This window comes from Lepisma saccharinum, chromosome 3, assembly GCF_977018435.1.
Source record: "Lepisma saccharinum chromosome 3, izLepSacc3.1, whole genome shotgun sequence".
NCBI classification, from domain to species: domain Eukaryota; kingdom Metazoa; phylum Arthropoda; class Insecta; order Zygentoma; family Lepismatidae; genus Lepisma; species Lepisma saccharinum.
Window position 1 is genome coordinate 31,949,806 of NC_139231.1, and position 22,564 is coordinate 31,972,369.

General features: G+C 38.3%; 1 protein-coding gene across 2 annotated transcripts in view; it reads left to right on the forward strand.

Annotated features, from left to right (window-relative positions):
• Positions 1 to 22,564, forward strand: part of LOC145985736 (cotranscriptional regulator ARB2A homolog) — a 96,341-nt gene that overhangs the window by 33,920 nt on the left and 39,857 nt on the right. For both annotated transcript variants that reach the window (XM_083119796.1, XM_083119795.1), the window contains exons 4-7: positions 4,203 to 4,393; positions 8,469 to 8,607; positions 12,549 to 12,668; positions 21,013 to 21,129. In XM_083119796.1, the coding sequence (XP_082975922.1) occupies positions 4,203 to 4,393; positions 8,469 to 8,607; positions 12,549 to 12,668; positions 21,013 to 21,129 (567 nt within the window). The remainder of the gene's footprint in view (positions 1 to 4,202; positions 4,394 to 8,468; positions 8,608 to 12,548; positions 12,669 to 21,012; positions 21,130 to 22,564) is intronic.

A 22,564-nucleotide genomic window follows, 5' to 3' on the forward strand; every position in this document is an offset into this window, starting at 1 on the left:
TTCACGCATTCAACATATATTTTTCTTTCTGCCCTAACAAAACGCGTTACTAGGTGTATTAACCCCAATTTTACATGGAACCTAATGTTCCCCAGATAAATGTGATGACATATAAACTACCGATAAAATGTATGCGTAAATGGCTGTGTAATCCAACTGTAAGGACATACGTTATGTCGGATCCTAAGTAAGTCTGTGTATTCACTCCCAATTAGCTTTTGGGCATAATTACGGCTCTTTTTTGATCATAATTACTGCTTTGATTCGGCTGCGAAACCGGAGCGTAGAGCGATCTGTCCGCCCGTGACGTCACGCCTAACGTCAAGGACCACGTGATCAGGTATGGCCCCAGCCTTATCCTCTACTAGTCTTGCTCATCCCCCCCCCCCCCCCACACACACACACACATAATTTACCTTCATTTAACACTGTGAAACTTTTGAAAAATGGGCTTGCTTTACAAAAGACCCCCCTCCCCTGATGACCTGTAGCCCCCTGGAGATCAATTCGAGCTACGGGCCTGTATCGACTCAGTGGTAGTCTGTATGGTGTGAAATGCAATATTTACACGTGCATAATGCGCACCCTGGTTTTTGATTGGGAAAAGCAACAAACAATTATATATCGTATATAATGCACAGTACAATTCCGGGTTTGGAAATGGCTTTCTTAGTTGTATGTTGTAATGCTGTTGATGTGCCAATCGAGAGGGAATGGCATAATATCGATTCATGTGTCACCTGTTGCTATATGGACCAAGAGGAGAATATCTTCGTGTGTATACAATGGGTCACCAACCCATGACAACCCCTCCCCTTTCCCTTCACTGTGTTTATCTTCTTAAAGCTATCACTTCTGTAACCACTTTGTTTATCCTAGTGAGATCAAAATTAGATTATGGATTTTTAGCGCTCAGGGAGTTATTTCCTATTATTTATTGCCAGACAAATGCTGCTGGTGCACATCCCATGTAATAGAAGGTGCAGTACCACTTTTCTCGGTTTTGCAAAGCGTTCCGTTACAAAGTGAAAAATCATGGGAAATGGCCATTTTTTTTTTTTAATATATAAATATTATTACTAAAGAAATCCAACCTGATAATTTTTATTTACACCTGTTGATATATATATATATGTATTGTTATACGCAGTGACACAAAACAAATGTTAATGTTGACTGTGAATTATTCTGTGCATAATACACACTATAGTTTTAGGGGACAAAATTTTGCAAAAATATGTGCATTATAAATGAATAAATACGGTAATCACTCGTCTCAAAAACCAGTGAAATAACAAAGGCTAGTATTTTTGTAAACTAAATATCATCAAAATATACTAAATTAAAAAAATGCATGTGACTTAGATTCCATAAGTATAACTAATTATGCCTAGTAATTGTGTTGTCTTGTATACTTCATGGTGGTGAACTGTTTATATAACAATAAGAAAGAAGAGAAACAAAAGTATGAAATTTGAAAGTGTATTATTTTTGTTTGTATGTATTGCTTGCATTGTAGAATTTTCTAGTTTACAGTTGTTGCAAGGAAGGAAACTGATTTTTGGGTGTAACATTTTGGGAGAGCTCGCATGTTCAGACATTTATTTGCAATGGATGATATTCAGCAAACAACTTCTCCCACAATTCATTGCATGAAATCATGCTTCGCTGCCATATTTCGGGCAAACAGATCAGATCCTGTGTTGAAAACATGCTGTATAATCATTGTGCATTTGATGTTTGTTGATGTGATTCAAGGTATGATTGTAATGATCATATGAGGAATATGTACATGTAAAATATCACAAATTTCTTGCTGTAAGTATATGCTTTTCTTAACATGAGGAATCTGTTTGCCCGATTTCATGCTGTTTCTTCCCAAAGTGCACTGCGTGATGACATCAAATTGAATATCATCCATTTGACAAAGGCATCTCCTGAAGGCATGCGGCGCATGCTGCACATGCGGCAATTGTGGGAAAAAGGACAGCTTGCTCTGTGACGACATTAATGAGCATTTCTACATTCTAATTTCTTCATATAGGAGAAGTATTTATTTTAGACGAGAGCACTCAACTAAGCTTATATTACATTTCTTGGTTCTGAAGTGACGCATGCGTCAATTGTGGGACAATAATTATTAGACGCTCTCGTCTAAAGCCCCTATCACACGGAACTGGATTTCTAGTAGGAGTGCCCTAGTTGGCGCTGAACTGACTTTCTAGGTAGAAAACATGGCTGCCTGGCTGACTGCTTGACTGGTTTTTGAGGAATAGGACATGGTGTAATTGCTACTAGCTTTCCTCGACTGGATTCTGTGGAACAGCCAATCAGAGCGAAGATTGGCCATGTGAAGATAATCTGTGAGTTTGCAAAAGAGCGTTTTTTGATGTCTTTGGTTTTTTGTCTGTGTTTCCAAGTGCTGGCTGTTTATGTTATATTTTCTCCCTTTCTCGATAAAAAAAAAGTAAAGAGATGACGTGCAGTGCATTCGTGTTCAGTTCATTAATATTTAGGTATTTATGCAAAGCGATGAGATGTGTACGTGCCAAATATGATTAGCTGAAAATGAAAATCCTTATTAATTACAATACAAGTGTATTAGTAAATGTTTCACTTTTTTTGTGAATGAATCCTGCGAATCTCATGTATAAATAATGCAAACCCGAGTAAAAAAGATTGTTCGGTACGCATTGATTACCATATTTTTTTCGAGCCAATCTCTAGTTCATACTTTTCTTTTTTTAATAAAAGAACAAAGCAGTAATTCTCCTACAACATTCTTCAAATTGCTCATCCACCTTTAAGCCGGCTTTAGACGAAAGCATTTCCATTAACATTTTTGCTAGCATAAATGCCACGTAAATGCTTCCAAAAATCTTATAACAGATAGTACTTTACAGTTTTACACCAAAGCATTTCATGGATCATTTGGGTTAGCTGTTACAATTACAATGTATAATACATACAGCACAAAAGGCACGTCGAGTTACACTGTCTATGGTGAGTGCACGGTGTTTACAATTGTAAAAGCTAAAATATTCTTCCATACATGTACAGTAAACGTTGTAAAGTATGTATTATATCAGCGCCATTCTTCTCTACCTAAAACCATTTAATACGAAGCGATATTCCTCTCGGTTGAATGGTTATCATATTTTAAAAGTGTGAAGTGATACGTTGTTTACATCATGCTGTCGCTATTATGGAAACGAAAGACTATCGACAGATACGGTGTAACAAGTACCGTCTGAGGCGAAAACTAGCAAATGGGTAGCCAGTCCAGCGTCAACTAGAGTATTTCTGCTGGATATCCATGTCCTTGTGATTCAGGCTTAAAATAAATACTTCTCCTATATGAAGAAATTAGAATGTAGAAATGCTCATTAATGTCGTCGCAGAGCAAGTTGTCCTTTTTCCCACAATTGACGCATGCTCAGTATGCACCACATGCGTTCAGGAGATGCCTCTACCATTTGTTCAATGTTACAGGTATAAGAATAGGAGAAATTTAACAAAAAACAACAAAGAAAGAGTTTTACAATGAAACTTGTCAATAATGCTTTGACATATAAGCTGTCCTTACATCAGAGCCTAGCAACTGCAACAATAATGAAATGAGAAATCATATTTATCTCCTATAAAAGTCCAAACGTATCAACTGAGAATCTTGTTAGACTTGCAAGTGCAAATCATAACTATCATCAGGTAATTCACAATCTTTTTCTTATCTACGAAGTTTCTTGACCTTTTCTGTTGGATTAAATTTCAAAGATGGTGGTTTTCTGAACATGTAAGAAAGAGAACTCCATAGTGTTTTTTCCGAGAAAATTGCATCAGAAAATACATTTATGTAATTGAAACAACCGTAAATTAGAAGAAAATAAGTTTAAACAATCATTTTAGCTACTTTTAATGTTTTAGGCTCTTAAGTAAGGTTGTAGAAATGAAACGAAACATTTATGTTTCGAAGTCCATGATAAGAGGTACTCACTTCTGTATTATTAGTTTTAATACTACCAATCATGGTAATTGGTTTTGGGTTCATTTTCGTATCACAATAAAATTAATTCTCTGTTGTATGTCATGTTCAAATAGATCATTATCTGAAGCACCTAGAGTTTTCAACATCAATTCTTCATTATGAAATCTAGTTGAATTTACCAGGTTCCTTATTTAATTCTTGTTCTATTTATTCACAGACAATAACTGAACATGTGTATGAACTTCTGAAAAAGGATTTGAAGTTAGTACAATTGCCTGTTCCACAAAATGGAGACACTACAAAGAAGTCGTTTATATTTGCATCTGATGATGCTTTGACAAACCCAGATCGTCTTCTGCTCTTAATCCATGGTAGTGGTGTGGTCAGAGCTGGTCAGTGGTCTCGTAGGTAGGTCGAAACTAATCCATCCAATACTTTTTTTTTTATTAAAGAATGTTTACACAAGTATAATATAAGATATTCCAAATAAGAGGTACTTTATTTTTTAAATGCCTGTATTCAAGGAACCAACATATTTTGAAAGTGCACAAAATTATTTCACATTTTAATACAATTTAATCTACAAGGTGGATATTTTGTATATATCACTGTCAGGTAGAAACCCTGTCTAAATGCATGTGCAGGAATCTCCCATTGTTAGGCAGCTGCAAGGCTAGCCGTCAGTTTGCCATTGCTGGCATTGCAGTAGTAGTTTATCCAATCAGGTTTCAAGAGATCCAATGTAAACTGCGATAGTCCAATGTGGATCACCATCAATTAGTGCCATAATGATGAGGGCTTGACAATGGAGAGCCATTGGCAGTATGCTGAACTAAAAGTCTCCAGATAGAGTATTATCTAGCATCCTGTTGCTTCTCAGTGTAATGCCAACTGCATATCCTAAAGGGAACCTGTTTGAATGATTGCCTCCACTGCTGTGATTTATCCGTAAACGGTGTTCTAGCTGTCTGGGCATGGGAGATTCCTGCACGTGCATGCGTGCGTTCAGATTGGGTTACTAACCAACATTGGTTGTTACAATATGAACCACCCTGTATATCAATATAGTTTTATTTTTTTCATTTACAATGGCGGCTGGCAGCTAGCTACTGTGATGGTGGGTAGTGCCAACATGATCAAGGAATGGGGGAAAAAAACTCCTCCGCAATCCCCCACCTTGTGATTGTGCCACTGGCCAAGGTGTTTAAGTTTTAATTTATCCTTCTTTGGTAACGTGGAAAACAGTGTGTGTAATAAGTATTTACACACTAATCTGATTCATCTTCACTTGCTAACCTATATTTTATACACTTCAGGACACTTCCCTGAAACACAACAATTACAAGAGGAATGGGAAAAACAAATCCTCTCACCTTCTCCTCCCCCATGCACATGTATTCCAACTGGACGTCGAAAAAATCCTAGACATTTGCTGTAAAAGGAATTGTCGAAATGTCAAAGGAAACTCGCATCACCATAGAATTTTTTACTTTTAAAAAAAAAATATAAGTCTGGATGGCCCTTTAGACTAATCTATCTTATATCTAAATGTTCATTTAACTTTGGATAAATACTACGTTCATTTTCCCAAAAGTAGGCAGAAAAGTAGATACCTTTCTCACGAATTACTTCCCAATGGGTCTTACAAGTCAAGTCATATTTAGTGACTTATCTCTAAAAATGGCAACTATGTCCCTCATCATGCCAAGCGAAAACTGGCTCGGCTGGTGTCTTATGATGACCAGCATGGCTACCCCCTCGGCACCTGCTTCCCCGCTGAGACTTCTTCAACCCTCTGCACGTGTGTCAACTTGGTTAGGCCAGCTCTTGGGCATCTCGGACCGTTGCCTCGCGAGGATATGAGATAGCTGGCGATGCTGTTGGCGGTCGTCAGCTTGACCCAAGTCTTTCCACTATGAGCTTGACTGATTGCGAGATTCGAATATCCTTGTCTGTAAATTATAAATGTATTAATTTAACAATACTTGGGCAAGGTATGTGTTTCTTCTTAGGGTAGTGCCATGGCACGATGGCTCTGCCCTTTGAGCCGCTGCTGTGAGCTACAGTGTAGAAAAATGTTAGGAAGATCACATACATGTCTTCTTGGGCAAGCTGATTCCACGCACTTTATGAAGAAGGTGTTCTGGTTATTAGTTGTTTTGTTTTTTTAACCTTTCTTCATGAAGTGAGGTGGAATAAACTTAAGAAAGATTGATTTTCGAAATGTTATATTTCTACAATCTACTGATATAATACATGAGCTATGTGTATCATTGCAAAGTGCCATCATGTAACTGCTTGATGAAGGTAATTTTATGTTAAATTCTGCATTAAATTGTTTGCATCACCAAGCAAAACCAACTTAGGAAGACTACCAGAACATTTTTCTCAGGAAAAAACCCTGACTTTATTTGTCATGAACTCTCAAATTTGTGAGTAATTGTACAGGGTGATTTAAGAAAGTCGCTTAACACCCTCTATAAAATGTGAAGGAGTGAGACTGCTTACAGTTGGTCATGATAGAAACAGGTTAGGCCTAGGGGAACCATATTAGTGTGTTCCAAGCAGACTTCTACCATATTGGTGGCCTCCATATTGAATACAACTCCAAATTTTTAAATGGGAAGGGAGTGATGTGATATACGAGGCTATTTTTTTTTAAACCTCTGATGGTGCCGCCAGGTGGCCCGTGAAGCACTAGGAAGCAGGGCGTCACGCAGCGTGATTGGCATCTCCCCTGCCACTACCACCACCCCACTGCCAAAGCCAAGGCTTCAGTTGAAGCTGAGCGTTGGGCACGTAGAGATGTCTGCTACAATCGACTCTCCCACCAAGCGCAAGGTGCATAGTGTGATACGATTTCTACAGGCAGAGGGGCACAATGCAGCAGAAATTCACCATCGAATGAGCTGTGTGCTGGAGAGGCATGCTGTCTTCAGGCATTGTCTTGCTTCATGACAATGCCCGACTGCATGTTGCTGGGTCAACCCAAGATTTTCTTCAAAGATTCCACTGGAAGTTTTTGATTACCCTCCCTACACCCCAGACCTGGCACCGAGTGACTTACACCTTTTCCCAGTGATGAAGAAGTGATTGGGAGGACGGCGCTTCCACACCAATGTGGAGCTTTGGGACACCGTGCAGTCCTGGCTCAACAGACAGAGGGTATTGGAAAGCTGCTGCATCGGTACGATAAATGTCTGAAACTTCTTGGTGATTACGTTGAAAAGTAGATTATACGTGTATATAACTTTTGTCAATAAACCCATTTTGCTCTTCACTGTGGTTATGATTTCATGCCCTATCAGATGTTGAAAAAAAAATAGCCCTCGTATCAAATCAGGTTAGAATTTAATGAGAAATGCAGTGGTGAAGGTTTTATCGACATATCTTAACCAGTAAAAATTTATTAATGAGTGCTTGTACCCATTTCCTCCTTTTTGAGGTGTCAGAAAGAAGCACTAAAATGCCTCTCATGTATCAGTAACACATCGGGATCATACGGACTTCTAGGGTGAGAAGTTCGTGTTCCATCGCACATGATTTTAATCAGATACATCCCTGAAGAGGTGATCGTTATAAATGATTGTCTCGAACAATTACAGTGTGATACTTCCATTGGGAAGAATTGTCCTACACAGTGATGGAGCTAATGTTTATGTTCATGGTGTCCTTTTGTCAGTTTCATCTAATCATCACACATCCTCATGACTAGCCAAACGTGGTAGAAAAGTAACACTAAATAACAAAAATACAAGTATGGATAATAAAGTTTGTGAACTCATTACAGTAAATTTACTATGTATCTCATTGTCATTACTGATTGTAAATATAAGATACTGCCCTTCGAAAGCTCTGCATCAATGCCAGGGTTTACTATTCCACCCTTCAAAGCAATTTTGGAAATGGTTTTGTGTATTGGTCTTCGGAGGTGCATATGTATTATTTGTTATGTAAGATATTAGATGTTCTGCTGTGCTTCTGACAGTCTGCTGACAATTTTCATGCACAATGGACAAAACTCTAATGTTTTCTTCGATTCTGCTCTCTTGCCATTGGTTACATTTTTTTTTCCTTCAGAAAAGCATTTTGTCTACTTGTAGACACTTGTAAACATAGTTACAGCATAGTATACATATACTAACATAACTCAACTTTAATCACACAAAAAATGTAATGTTTTTTGTATTGTTTCTGTAATTCAAACTCCAAAATTCCCATTACAGCACACCAAAACACAGACACAGAACAGAAGATGACACTCGTAAAGAGACTGTGTCAACAATAACACAGATTTGAAACATTGATATGTCAACATCATCAAAGCATAGTGGGGTTTCTGTGTAGTGTGGCCACAACAAGAATGCGAGCTAAGTTTGTGAACTTCATTGTCATACCTCATACATAGTCTATATTGTTGATAGGTTTGGTTATTTTAGACCTTATATTTTGCAACCACTGATTTCTTCTTAATTCCTTTCAGTTTAATCATCAATGACTGCTTGTCTTCAGGAACACAAATTCCATATATTCAAAGAGCCTTGGATTTGGGTTATGGTGTTTTGGTGCTGAATACTAATGACAATGTTCGAGAGGTGAATGGAAAGATAATTCCTGTAAAGGTAAACTAAATAACTTAATATTGCTATTTATTATTTTTAAACTAAACAAAACTCCATGACACAACAACCCTTTGAAAGTCTGTGCTTGCCTAATGGATTTTCCATTGGGTGACATGCTTTTATATAAGCAAAAAGTAAGAGACATTGTCTCAATATGTAGGGCACGATCAGATTTACTGTAAATATAATAGATTACTAGGAGATACACAATTAGCAGATGTTCCAATGACACATTTACAGTTAAAAAATTAATTGAAGGGCTCGGGTGAAAAAATGGTAAGTGACATTTTGGTAATTTCTGAGTTCATTAAGAAAAAAGGTATTAGAAACTATGCTACAGATAAATTGTTTCCGTGTTGTGTTTACCAACTTCACAAGGCTTCACAGTCCAATGCAAATTGTATGGCATGGCAATTTTTCCCAAAAATTGAAGGATGACAATTTTACTTTGTAACTCAAAGATAACCAAAATGTCACTTACCATGTTTTACACCCGAGCCCTTCAATTTTTAAATGAATTCTTTAATACAAATTTCCTAAACTGTTAATCAAAAGCACTACCATATGTGGTTCAACCAGACATGCGGAATGGAATGTTTTTGGTCTGAAAGAGATTGAGAAAAGGAGGCCACGCATTTTGGGCTGTGAAATGTTCCCCAGGAAATGTAGATTTCTAGACACTGGGAAAATACAACATTGTGTTCAGTATTTATCCTTGAAGTTATTATTTTTGCAATTTCTGAAATGAAACTTGTTATTTTCAACAAATTTCTGACACTAACAATGTTGAAAGAATGCCACAAATTAAGCACTTTTTTATACAGGATCATTGAAAATATTCAGACTGTTTAGGATCCCAGAATCAGGAAGTCTTTTTTCTAAGTCGTGATGGAGAGAGAAATTTTATTCAAAGATCCAGTAACAGTCATGCATTCTATCCTACTTTAAAGCTAATTTCTACAAGAAATCACTTTATCGTAAACTTCCCTTTGATGTTCTGTTTCTCCATTGTCAGACATGTTTTCTTAATTCGAATTATGTGATGTGTAAAATGTAGGACATTCACAATTCCATTCAAATTCATTCCGAATGCCAGGCAAAAGTCTAAAATGTGGGGCATGCTCAGGAAAGAAAGGAGGATACATGGTAGCCCAAGTGACACGTGGTCAATACATCAAGTCACATCACTGCTGTTTTCTGGCCTTTGTGACCAGAGTCCACTACTATTGCTTTCAAGTAACTCTCCAATTATCTTAATGATACATATTTCAGAATAAAAGCAAAAACCTTAATAAAATTGAAATTTTAATTTGCAAGTACATGAAATATAGGTTGTGATACGAAATCCAACATTACAAATTTTAGGTGTACAAGAAATAATGCTAACCAAAGAAGAAAGGAAAAACTATTGGCCCTCAGAAGAAGCCCCCAATCCCCCTTCCCGACAGCAGTTCCTTGTTGCACCCTTGCACATCCTTGAGGAAAGGTTTCGTTCCTTTCCCTTCTTCATTTTCCGAAACCAAAACTTCCTTTTGCCTACATTATTTGTTTTTCCACCGTTCTTCATATCATTGGTTTACTTCCCATTGGGTCACTGAATATGTTGCTTGTTACATTTGGCAACACATAATGTGGTTGAAAGCAAAGGTGTTAATTTTGAATCACCCCTCCCTCACCTTCACACTCATAACTCATCTTCACCCCCATCTTCACCCAATCCCTTGCCCTATGTCACCCTCACAAGTCTTCCAGAGGGTGAAAGTGAAGTCTGCCCTCATGAGGGTTGGCATCTAGAGGGTGAACACCTCTAATTCATAGTTTGTCATTTTATTAGAAAATGTGTTCCTAGCAACACTGGCACATGCCATTTCATGACAGGAAGAAACGTCACAGATGTGATCAAATGTTATGTTGGGTTGCCAGTATAGAGGTGGCAATATGGGCTTCTTTCAACATTCCTACGGATGAAAGTACACACCAAGGACAAAAATGTTACTGAGACAAGTTGTTTGTTTTGGTGTCCTCTATACCTTTCTGTGGTTGCATGTGCCATGTATATTTCCAGGGGCAGCGCGTGCCTTTCCAGGCAGGCAGGACACATTTTTCTTTTGGGTCAGGAGGGGGGGGGGATAACCTCTAAATATTTCTTTAAGGTTTTTGAGAAGAGTTTCTTGACATAGAGTAAGTAAATTGTTCGAACAATGGGTCACTATTTGGAATGAAATGTAACAAATTCCGATCTAATATCAGTAACTAACTAGGAAGATGATGCACTGTTAAGTTCAGTTACAACACTTTTCATTGTCCATGTACCCCCAAAAAAGTTTGTTTATACTTACGAAGATAATCTGCATGTCAAGTTGTCTGAAACACAGACACAACCACACAAATAAATACACACGTACAGTAACTATAAACTCTTTCACTTGCAAAAAAACTAAAAAAAAACTAATTATTTATTAAGCGATCAATACGCACAGATGGAACTCAACGCAAACTCACACACTAACTCAAATCCGTATTCAATGGAAAGGAAGGAGGATCTTTTTGAAAACACCGAGGGACTAGTTTGGGCAATAAAAAGTGTTGTCAACTTTTCAGGTTGCCAGAACAAATGCAAAGAAAAGCATTCGAGGGATTTTTTTCTACCTTATTGCTGCATCTTACTGAGGAAGGTGAAAGTACGAAGTCTGGAAGAATGAATGAAATGCCTGCCAAGAGTTGGAAACACTGAACAGTGAACGAGGCAAACATGAATGGGCAGGGCACCTCCTCCACTGCCCAAAGACGGCTACGAATTTTGCACTTTTCCTTTGTGAGGGGGTACCGTCCCTTGCCTATGCTGTAAAGCTTTGGATCAGTCAGTGACGTCACATCTCAGGACAGAGCTGAGATCTGACTCTCTCCAACAGGATGCAGAAATTTATTAGCCTCGCACAGGATGCACACCCTGTACGTCTGGTTGCAGCAACGTAGAAGTGGAGGGAAAAAATAGTTATATACCGATCGTCTCTTCAGATGAACTTTTTATGTTAAAATTATTGTGGGGCAGTGCCCTAGTTGCCCTTTATCTAGCATCGCCACCGTATATTTCTACACTTTATAAAAATATCTTGGTAATTACCAGCCACAGAGTGATGTCAATTCAGATGTAATATGTTTTACATTTTTTCATCAACCGTCTGTAAATTGCAACATACCAGAAAGGCATACGAGGAGATGTAGATGATCAGTACCATGTTCTAGCTGCCTCCCTCTCCCCCTTCATGGTTGCCCCCTGTTCCTGGGTGACCTGCCCGATGGCCCAGTGGTAACGTCGTAGCCTTGTAATCAAGGGGCCCCCTGGTTTGATACCCAGTGGACACACAAAGTGGTTTGGATCCCACTTTAAACTGTAGGTCTATTCCAAATTCGTCTTACTGTGCATAAAGTTGACTCATCAACTCAACTCTTTTCCCAGGTACCCATTTATTAGAGTCTGGCTGATCACAAGAGCTTTCCATGCTCGAAAAATTACCACCAAAATATTCAATTGTCACAGGTATCAAAACCAGGTCTTCTGTGTGGCAATCAGATGCCTTACTGTCTGGCTGGACCTGTGCGGTACTAAATAATTTTCCATACTGACTTGGTCCTCTGTCACACCAGGGTGTAAAATGACCATAGCTGTGAAAGCTTTAATTTAAAACCCATTGGCAACTGTTTTAAAATGTTTCACAGGTGTTGCGGAGGAGTTGTGTAAGAAAATTCTGTTCCAGTTTGCCTAAGCAGAAAGCCCCCCTCCCCCTCCCCCTTCCCTCGCCATTAGGATTACAGTCTGTCTGAAATCTTCCTTTTATATTATTTTAGTATGTATTGTCTAATCATGGTCATTGTGACATAATGTAAGAGAGTGGACAGTCCATTTGATTTTTTTAATGATATTTTTTTTCTCATTACAGCACAGTCGAAATCCAGAAGAACATGCGGAATATGTTTGGAAAACATATGTTAGTAAAGCCAAAGCACGCCACATTGGAATAGTTGCCCACAGTTATGGTGGAGTGTGCACCATGAAGCTGGTTAGTACAAATTTCACTTAATTGTTTGGAAATTTGCAGATACAATAAGTTAATTTTGCAACCTAATGTATAACTAACTCGATTTGAGTTAAGTTACCTGGTATTCAATACTTGGCGGGGACTAGGGTGGTGTTTCTACTAAAAGTGAGCCAATGCTAGTACTCTTTAAACCATGTTTAGTATGCCGTGCAGGACCTGTATTGTTACAGCATCATGAACTGAGCCCTGTAACATGCTTTCTAGTGCAAGAGCTTGTACTAGACAAGCACAACAGTTGTAACAAAATCCACTCAGTGATGACCAATCACTTTGATGACCTCCCAAACATAAAACATCAAAGGAATGTTTGTGATGACATCCAGGTAGGTGACAGTTTGGTGTTCATCTTGTGGGGAACAACAGGTGTCAGGAAGAGAACTTGGGGGAACAAGAAGTGTCAGGAAGAGAACTTTAGACAACAACAGGTGTCAGGAAGGGAACTTTGGGCAACAACAGGTGTCAGGAAGGGAACTTTAGGCAACAACAGGTATCCAGAAGAGAACTTGGGCAACAACAGGTGTCAGGGAAAGAACTTGGAAAAACATGTGCCAGGAAAAGAACTTGGTGGAACATCAAGTGCCAGGAAAAGAACTTTGAGGAACAACATGTGTCAGGGAGAGAACTTGACACAACAGGTTTTCAGGAAGATAACTTGGGCAACAGTAGGTGTCAGGAAGAGACCTTGAGGGAACAAGAGGTGTCAGGATGAGACCTTGAGGGAAGGAGAAGTGTCATGAAGAAAACTTGAGGCAACAACTGGTGTCAGGAAGAGAACTTGGTCAAAAACAGGTGTCAGGAAGAGAACTTGTGGCAACAACAAGTGTCAGGAAGAGAACTTGGTGGAACAATTGTCAGGAAGAGAACTTAGGCAACAACAGGTGTCAGGGAGGGAACTTAAGGCAGCAATGTGTGTGAGGAAAAGAATTTGGTGGAACAACAAATGTCAGGGAGAGAACTTGGCACAACAACAGGTTTTCAGGAAGATAACTTGGACAACAGTAGGTGTCAGGAAGAAAACTTGTCAAAAAATAAGTGTCAGGGAAAGAACTTTTTGAAACAACAGGTGTCAGGAAGAGAGTGTGGGGCAACAACAGGTATCAGAAAGAGAACTTGGGGCAACAACAGGTGTCAGGAAGAGAACTTGGGGCAACAACAGGTGTCAGGAAGTGAACTTGGAACAACAACATGTGCCAGGAAAAGAACTTGGTGGAACATCAAGTGCCAGGAAAAGAACTTTGAGGAACATCAGGTGTCAGGATGAGAATTTGAGGCAACAACAGGTGTCAGGAAGAGAACTTCAGGCAACAACAGGTGTCAGGAAGAGAAGTTTGGGCAAGATAATGTTGGGCAAGAACAGGGGTGAGAAAGAAAACTTTGGACAACAATGGGTGTGAGGAAGAGAACTTGTGGAACAACAGGTGTCAGGAAGAGAACTTGTGGAACAACAGGTGTCAGGAAGAGAACAGAGCAGTGAGCCAAAAGCAGAAAGCAGAACTCGACAGACCCTTGTTTTGCGTGGTGCTGTGCTAGGAAAAATCCTTGCCAGTGTAACTTTTCCTTTACCAATTCCCACTGATACAGATACTCGAACACCCTATCAGCTTATAACTGGTCAGAATATTTATAAACTTTCATACATAAATGGTCTCTTACAACTATAGCGGCCCGAGTTTTAAATTGTTGATGGAGAGATTCTTTTGACATATCAACCAAGCCAGTTCCAGATATGCTTTCGAGCTCTCATCGTTTGCTGCCAGTAAAGCTTTGACAATTATTTTCTCAAAGTAGCTATTATTTAATCACAATATTCCCTTTTGCCAAAATGGCACAAAAAGGACGAAATTGCAAACTGTGCATAATTTTTTACGATATTTAAGCTCTACAGTATCGCTGATTCAATTTATGCCAATAATTTATTATATTGACATCCACTGTTACCAGCTGATACCTACCTACTCATGCGTAAGTACTGGCATCAACTTGGTGATAGTTTGTACAGAATTGTATAAAATAATCACTGATATAGAAAGCCAGTGGAATGTTGATGGTTAGTACTTTTGTAAACTAAGAATCACAAAAATGTACATATGACCTAAAATGTCCATAAATATGGCATCACAGCAATATAAAGTCATTATATATAACATTATATATCAAACATTATAGTGTTTTGATATATAAGTTGTTTTACCTTAAAAAAACTTCTTACGTCACATGCCAACAACATTCTTCTTAAATACACACAAACAGCACGATATGTGTTGTGTGTGCGTTTCTTAACAAGACTGTCTTTACATTGTTGGAACCTAGTAACTGCAACAATAATGAGGTGGGAAATCATATTTATCTCCTACAAAAATCTAAAATTGTCAGCTGAGAATCTTGTCAGAGATTTTAAGTATATATCCTAATTATCATCAGGCAATTCAGCATCTCTTTCTTTTTTACAAAGTTTCTTCATCTTTTCAGCTGGAGTAAATTTCAGAGGTGGTGGCTTTCCCCACTTGTGAAAAAGAGAGATCCATAGTGAATCTATATTGTCATCGTTGTTATTAGGGTGCGGATTTTTGTGTATTTTTATTCCTATGTTGTAAAACATAGGCTTTAATGTTTTAAGTTCGTTTCACGGTTTTTCTAGTCCAAAAATTCATTTTTATAGTGCTTATAAATGTCTATTTTGTAGATTAGTGCCCATTTTGCTTAATTGCACCTAAAATGCCTATTCTGCAATTTTTGCTTACTTCAGCTTTGTTATGTGCCTTTGGCTTTCCCTACATTGAAGAAGGTAAGCAAGCCTTTGTTGATGTTGAACTGATTGAAACTGTTATTCGCCAGATTTGAGGGTTGAAAGGTCTGTCAAGATCTTTGGAAATACCAAATGTCCCTTAGCCTTGATTGGGATAAGCACCAGGGTGGTATTTGGATGGGGGGGATTCCCCCCCTGGGTACTTGTCCCCCTCTGCTTGATAACTTTTATCCATGAGAGGAAATGTTATATGGCATAAAGTCATTATCTCATGCTGTCCAAGGCAGTCAGTAGAATTTACCCCAACTAGAAATTTCTTAAATACCACACTCATAAGCACACTGGACAACCTGTTGGTGACATCATATGTGGATGAGTATTTGTCCCACATAACCCAAGAACAATATCTGAAGAAGGGAACGTGAGTTCTCTCGAAATACTATGTCAAAAAATGTTTTATTTGCTTGTAACAACAGTAAATGTAGAGAAAGAATTGAAAGTGTACGTACGTCTTGTTTATTTATTTTACCTAGTCATATCATAAATTCTGTTACAAAGTTAATAATGAACTACAGGCACAGTGAGCAAGCTAATGTATTAATATTTGGATGTTACAAAGGTACAGGTCTTGCCAACACAGAGCACCAATCACTGTTCAAAATGGACACCTCTGGGCTTCACACAGGCCCGAAGTCTCAGAGGCCAGTCATCGATCGCAGCATGCACAGTCTCGAGGGGAAAGTCCACCACTGCCTTGACAAGAGAACGCTTCAGACTCGCAAGGTTTGGATGCCTCATCCTACAGACCATGCCCTCCAAAACGGACCACAACCTGTAGTCCAATGGGCTAAGGTTGGGGCAGCTGGAGGTCCAATCAGCCGGAGCAATGAAATCAGGCACATTCCTCTGAAGCTACTCCTGTATGGTCTTTGCCTTGTGGGCTGGTGCTGAGTCCTGCTGGAAGCTCCACGGCTCATTGTTGAACATGGTGCAGGTCAACGATTTCACAAATGGCTCCAACACTGTCGCTTGGTACACTTTTGCAAATGTTTTCACACCATGTTCACAGAAGTGGAGGTTAGTTGTGCCATCATACGAAATACCCCACCAAACAATCACTGAGGCAGGATGATGGCCTCTGAGGATGCATGGCATGTTTTCACGAGGTTCCTCGGATGTCGAGGCATAAACATGGTCGTTTTGACGAATGTAAGACTCTTCAATCGTGAAGATTTTTTTCGTCCGTGAAAAAGATCCTCCTGTGGCCACCATTTGCGTAATGCTGAAGGGGTCTTTTTGTTTTCTGCTTCCTCTGGACCTTAAACTGTGGAATGAGGAAGTGACCAGTACTTCGCCAATAACCGTGGAGTCCTAGGTCACTTTGGAGCACACGCGACATCGACATTTTTGAAATGTTCAGCTCTCGAGCCATCACTGCTTGTTTCCTGACAGGATTTTGTCGAATCCGCGCCGCCACTGCTTTCACGAGCTTCTGGCTTCTCACGCTGCGAGGTCTACCTTTCCTGGAGCAGTCAATTCTCAATTGTCACTGTGTCACAGTATCTGTTGATGGTCCAATGCAGGAACATCCTGCTGATATTCAGCTTTTTCAGGGTGTTGAAAATGTCCGATGGTGATTTGCCAACTTTGTGCAGTGCGATTACTGTCGCATGGTTCTCGTATACACTCCACTCCATTCGACTCGCAGTGAAATTCACCTTTCCGCTACCACAGCCAAACACACAATGATACTGGTTGGTGTTTGATTCAACATTGCGGGGTTACCTTGTCAACCAGTGTTGTCATCCCTGTCTAAACTTTGTAACAGAATTTATGGTATGACTAGGTACTTTTTTCAAATCATCTGATTGGATATTTTCACATACGTCATGCCAGTTCACTGTAAGAGCCCTGATGTGAAATGTAGAATGACTACTTTGTGCAAATTTTCAAATGTTAATGACAGGCTTTTTGTCAGGCAACAAAATCTTCTACCCAGAAAAAACTTTTTTTCTACTTCAAAGAGGAACAAAGAAAAGAATTCACAAAAACATCACACTGTATAAAGATAATTCTTTACATGATAAAGCCAAAATATGCTGAAGATGACTTAAAACGAATAAAATCTGCTCAGCCATGTTGAAAATTATAATAATCTACAGTAGCAGTGAGGTACTGTGAACATTCTTCTTTCATTGAATGGCTCTACATCTGGAGTCATTCTGATGATATCACAGGCAGCAAGGATTCATGTCACTAGTTTTTCTTCATTATTGATAGGTATTTTGTAGAAACCTTTTTTTACATGGCTCTACAAGAAATATTGGTAAATCTTGGGAACGTGGCTTGAGCTAGATATGTACGTGTACAACCTTTCTGCTTTCATGCTGTTTCCATTTGTTCATCTGCAAACAAACAATATATCTGTCATGGAGATTTGGCACACACAAGAGATGTACTACATAAAATTTTCAGCAAAAAATGCTCGACCAGGACTTGAACCCGGGTCTCTGGCATACCATGCCATTGTTCTACCACTGAGCTACCAAGCCGGTCTTGCTTTGCCTGATTTTTTGCACTTGTTGTTTTACCTTTGTGGTTTCGTCTCTGTCAGTGCTACCTCAATGGGATATGTTGTCTTTGAAACACTGTAGACATTGAAGTTGCCTGGTTCCTCCCAGCGTAGAGATGTAAATTCCATGAAGATTTTACACCCAGAGAAGCCAACTTGACCTGGGTTCGACTCCTGGTTGAGTGCATTTTTCACTGAAAATTCTACATAGTACATTTTCACGTAATTTTCTTTCTGAGACAGTGAGGATGCCAAAAGAGGTTTCAGGCAAGAAACAATCCTCGGTTAATCATCCATCCTGCCTCTTTCTCACCCTCAAACATAAAAACCTTGGTAGTGTAACTTTAACCTCATATCCATGTTTTATATCTGATGTGTAAGGATATATTAAATATGTCATCTTCCACCACATATTCTTAGCCTCAGGTTCGATTTCATTTTTTATGAAAAAATATAAGTATGCTGACCAAGGCAGTAATTTATTTTATTAAAAACATAAACTAAACGTAACGTTTCAACCTTCTAGCAAGGTCTTCATCAGACTCTGTATCAAGTACAAAAGTAACAAGATACACAAAAAGGGCATTATATATACACAAACTTTACTCCCTCCAAACTATTAGAAAGTTGTTAGGAACTTTCTAGCAGGTGGCTTTCACTTTCTAACTGTACTTTCACCTAAAAGGCTAAACATAATTACTTTCATATAGAATGTGAAGAGATATTCATATTGAATATCTCGCACTCTTTTTCCTTCATTTTTCTCCCTTCTCCTCTCCTCTTTCTCTCTTGTCCTTTCCACTCTTTCTAACACTTTCTTCCATTCTTTGTTTAACTTCAGTCCCCCATTCCAGTTCATTGTGTCTTCTTCACCTTTCTTCTCTATTTCCTTGGCTTCCTTCCATTTTCTCACTAGCATTCTCTTCTCCCTTCCTATCTGCTTAGCCTCATCCCACTCTATGTCATGTCCTGTTTCTCTCGTGTGTTTAAATATCGCATTTCTCTCTCTCTCAAGTCGTACATCATCCCTATGTTGTTTCAACCTATCTTTTAGTCTCTTTTTTGTTTCTCCTATGTACACACTCTGACATTCTTTACATTTTACTTCGTTAATAATCCCTTCCTCTTCCTCTTCTCTGTTTTCCTTTTTCTTGTTTGCATTCTTCGCTATTCCTAAGATGCTTCTTCCTCCCTTCCTGTAAGTTTTAATGCCCGCTTTTCTAAGCACTTTGCATATCTTTTCCGTGGTCTTCCCCATACTCCTTATTCCAAACCTTCTCTCTCTTTCTTTCTGTCCTCCATATTTTATAACGAAAATATGCACGAAGGAATGTGAAAAAGAAGGCAAAATAAATAGCCTATGGAAACAGCTGGAAAAGAATGGCTATGAGAAGCAGGATAGACTAGACATAAACAGAAGAAGGAAGAAAAGAGGAAGGGGAGAATTGGAAGAGAAAGAAAAAGAGAGAAGGTTTGGAATAAGGAGTATGGGGAAGACCACGGAAAATATATGCAAAGTGCTTAGAAAAGCGGGCATTAAAACTTACAGGAAGGGAGGAAGAAGCATCTTAGGAATAGCGAAGAATGCAAACAAGAAAAAGGAAAACAGAGAAGAGGAAGAGGAAGGGATTATCTACGAAGTAAAATGTAAAGAATGTCAGAGTGTGTACATAGGAGAAACAAAAAAGAGACTAAAAGATAGGTTGAAACAACATAGGGATGATGTACGACTTGAGAGAGAGAGAAATGCGATATTTAAACACACGAGAGAAACAGGACATGACATAGAGTGGGATGAGGCTAAGCAGATAGGAAGGGAGAAGAGAATGCTAGTGAGAAAATGGAAGGAAGCCAAGGAAATAGAGAAGAAAGGTGAAGAAGACACAATGAACTGGAATGGGGGACTGAAGTTAAACAAAGAATGGAAGAAAGTGTTAGAAAGAGTGGAAAGGACAAGAGAGAAAGAGGAGAGGAGAAGGGAGAAAAATGAAGGAAAAAGAGTGTGAGATATTCAATATGAATATCTCTTCACATTCTATATGAAAGTAATTATGTTTAGCCTTTTAGGTGAAAGTACAGTTAGAAAGTGAAAGCCACCTGCTAGAAAGTTCCTAACAACTTTCTAATAGTTTGGAGGGAGTAAAGTTTGTGTATATATAATGCCCTTTTTGTGTATCTTGTTACTTTTGTACTTGATACAGAGTCTGATGAAGACCTTGCTAGAAGGTTGAAACGTTACGTTTAGTTTATGTTTTTAATAAAATAAATTACTGCCTTGGTCAGCATATTTATATTTTTTCATAAACATGGAAACAAGGCTTAATGGTGTTATTCATTTTTTATCATATTTTTTTTGCAACCCATTACAAGAATCATCGATCTGCGTGTGATTGACAAATATATCTGCTGACTACCATGAACACTGCGAAGGCTGCCAAAATCTTGGGTAACCTGGCTTCTTAGAACAGGGAAATAAATTCAGAATGGGATAAGCATGGGCAGACCTAAACATATGGTTGGGGCTGATCAGAGCCAACAGCCTTCCAAACTCCTAGGATCCCCAAGATAAGGAACAGCTTTTGCGTGGGAAATTTTGGCTGCGGGAATGGACTCTGACCAAATGTAATATGCTTTTTTTTTTTTATTATTCACAAAGGTGGGAAAATCTTTTAAATCCATGTGTGTGTGTGTGTGTGTGTGCATTGCGTTAGATTGTATGCTGCTGGGGTGCAGTAATTCCTACTTTTGTCATGGTAGCTTTAGAAGTATGCTGTACTTGGAAAATCAGGAATCTACCAGTGCAGCACCAAAGCTACAAGGATGGCTGCTACATATGCATTTCACCATTGATTTTTTTTTTATCTGTAATCACACGAGGTATTATTTTTTCCTGTGCATGTTATTCTGCTGATAACATTAAAATACAAAATAACTTCTAATGTAACTATCATAAATTGTTCAAATCAATATTTATTTTTATGTTGCAGGCAAAGGCACATGCTTCAGAGTTCAAAGACAGGGTATTTGCTATTGCACTGACAGACTCTGTTCACAAATTATCATACATGAAGTTGAATCCTAGTGTAGTTCAGTTTCTGCAGAGGGTAAGTTGGAATTCTTTCAATTGTATTTTTTTTTTGTTTGTATGCAAATAGTGTTGAAATGTTTGTGCCCTAAGTGCAAAAGCTCATGCACAATGTTATTGATGTTATGTTAACTAACTAACTAACTCCCTAGCCTTCTTAAACCCGAAGGTTCATGGCTGCAGCAACACAGGCCTTCATCTGTCCCTATCTTGAGCAAGTTCTATATACTCTTTTCCATCCCTACCGATTTCCCTTAGGTCCATCTCAACGTTGTCCCTCCATCTTCGTCTTGGCCTTCCTACAGGTCTCTTACCATCAGGTTTCCCAACAAGAATCCTGTAAACTCCTCTTTCCTCTCCCATTCGTGCCACATGGCCTGCCCACCTAAGTCTTCTTGATTTAATCATTCTAATAATATCTGGACATGAATACAAATTATGTAGTTCTAAATTATGTAACCTTCTCCACTCACCTGTCTCCTCATCCCTTTTAGGTCCAAATATTTTCCTAAGGATCTTATTTTCAAATACTCTCAATTTATGTTCCTCTTTCAATGTAAGGGACCAAGTTTCACACCCATATAATACTACAGGCAAAATTACTGTTTTGTATATTTTAACTTTTAGTTTCTTAGATATTAAACGAGAAGACAAAAGTTTATGAAGAGAGAAGTAACATGCATTTCCTGAATTAAGCCTGCTTTTTATTTCCTCTTTAATATCATTTTCATTTGTTAGTATTATTCCTAAGTATTTGAATTTGGAAACTGGTTCAAACGAGTTGTTATCAATAATTATATTTTGATTATTACCTAACACTTGGTTTCGGCCTGTAAGCATATATTTAGTTTTCTCTTTGTTAACTTCCAAACCTATTTCTTTAGCAGTTTTGAAAAATATTTTAGCATTATTCTTAATTGTATTCACATCATCCCCAAGTAAGTCTACATCATCTGCATATGCTAACAACTGAGTCACACCATTTAATTTTAGTCCTTCTTTAGTTTCTTTTACCTTCCTAACAGCATATTCTAAGGCAAAATTAAAGAGCAATGGAGATAATGCATCTCCTTGTTTTAACCCATCATGAATTGTAAATTTGTCAGACATATTAATACCCACACGAATTTTACTTTCTGTTTCACTGGTGCATATTTTTATCATACTAACAAGCTTCTTAGGTATTCCAAACTCTACTAATATATTATACAATTTATCTCTTTTGACTGAATCATATGCTTTTTAGAAATCAATGAATAGCTGATGGACATTTTGATTATATTCCCACTTTTTTTCAAGTGTCTGTCTGATGTGAAAACTTTGATCTGTAGTTGATCTGTTACGTTTAAATCCACATTGATAATCACCTATAATTTAATTAGCATACGGGGTTAGTCTTGTTGAAAGAATGTTAGATAATATTTTATATGTTGTTGAGATTAGAGAAATTCCAC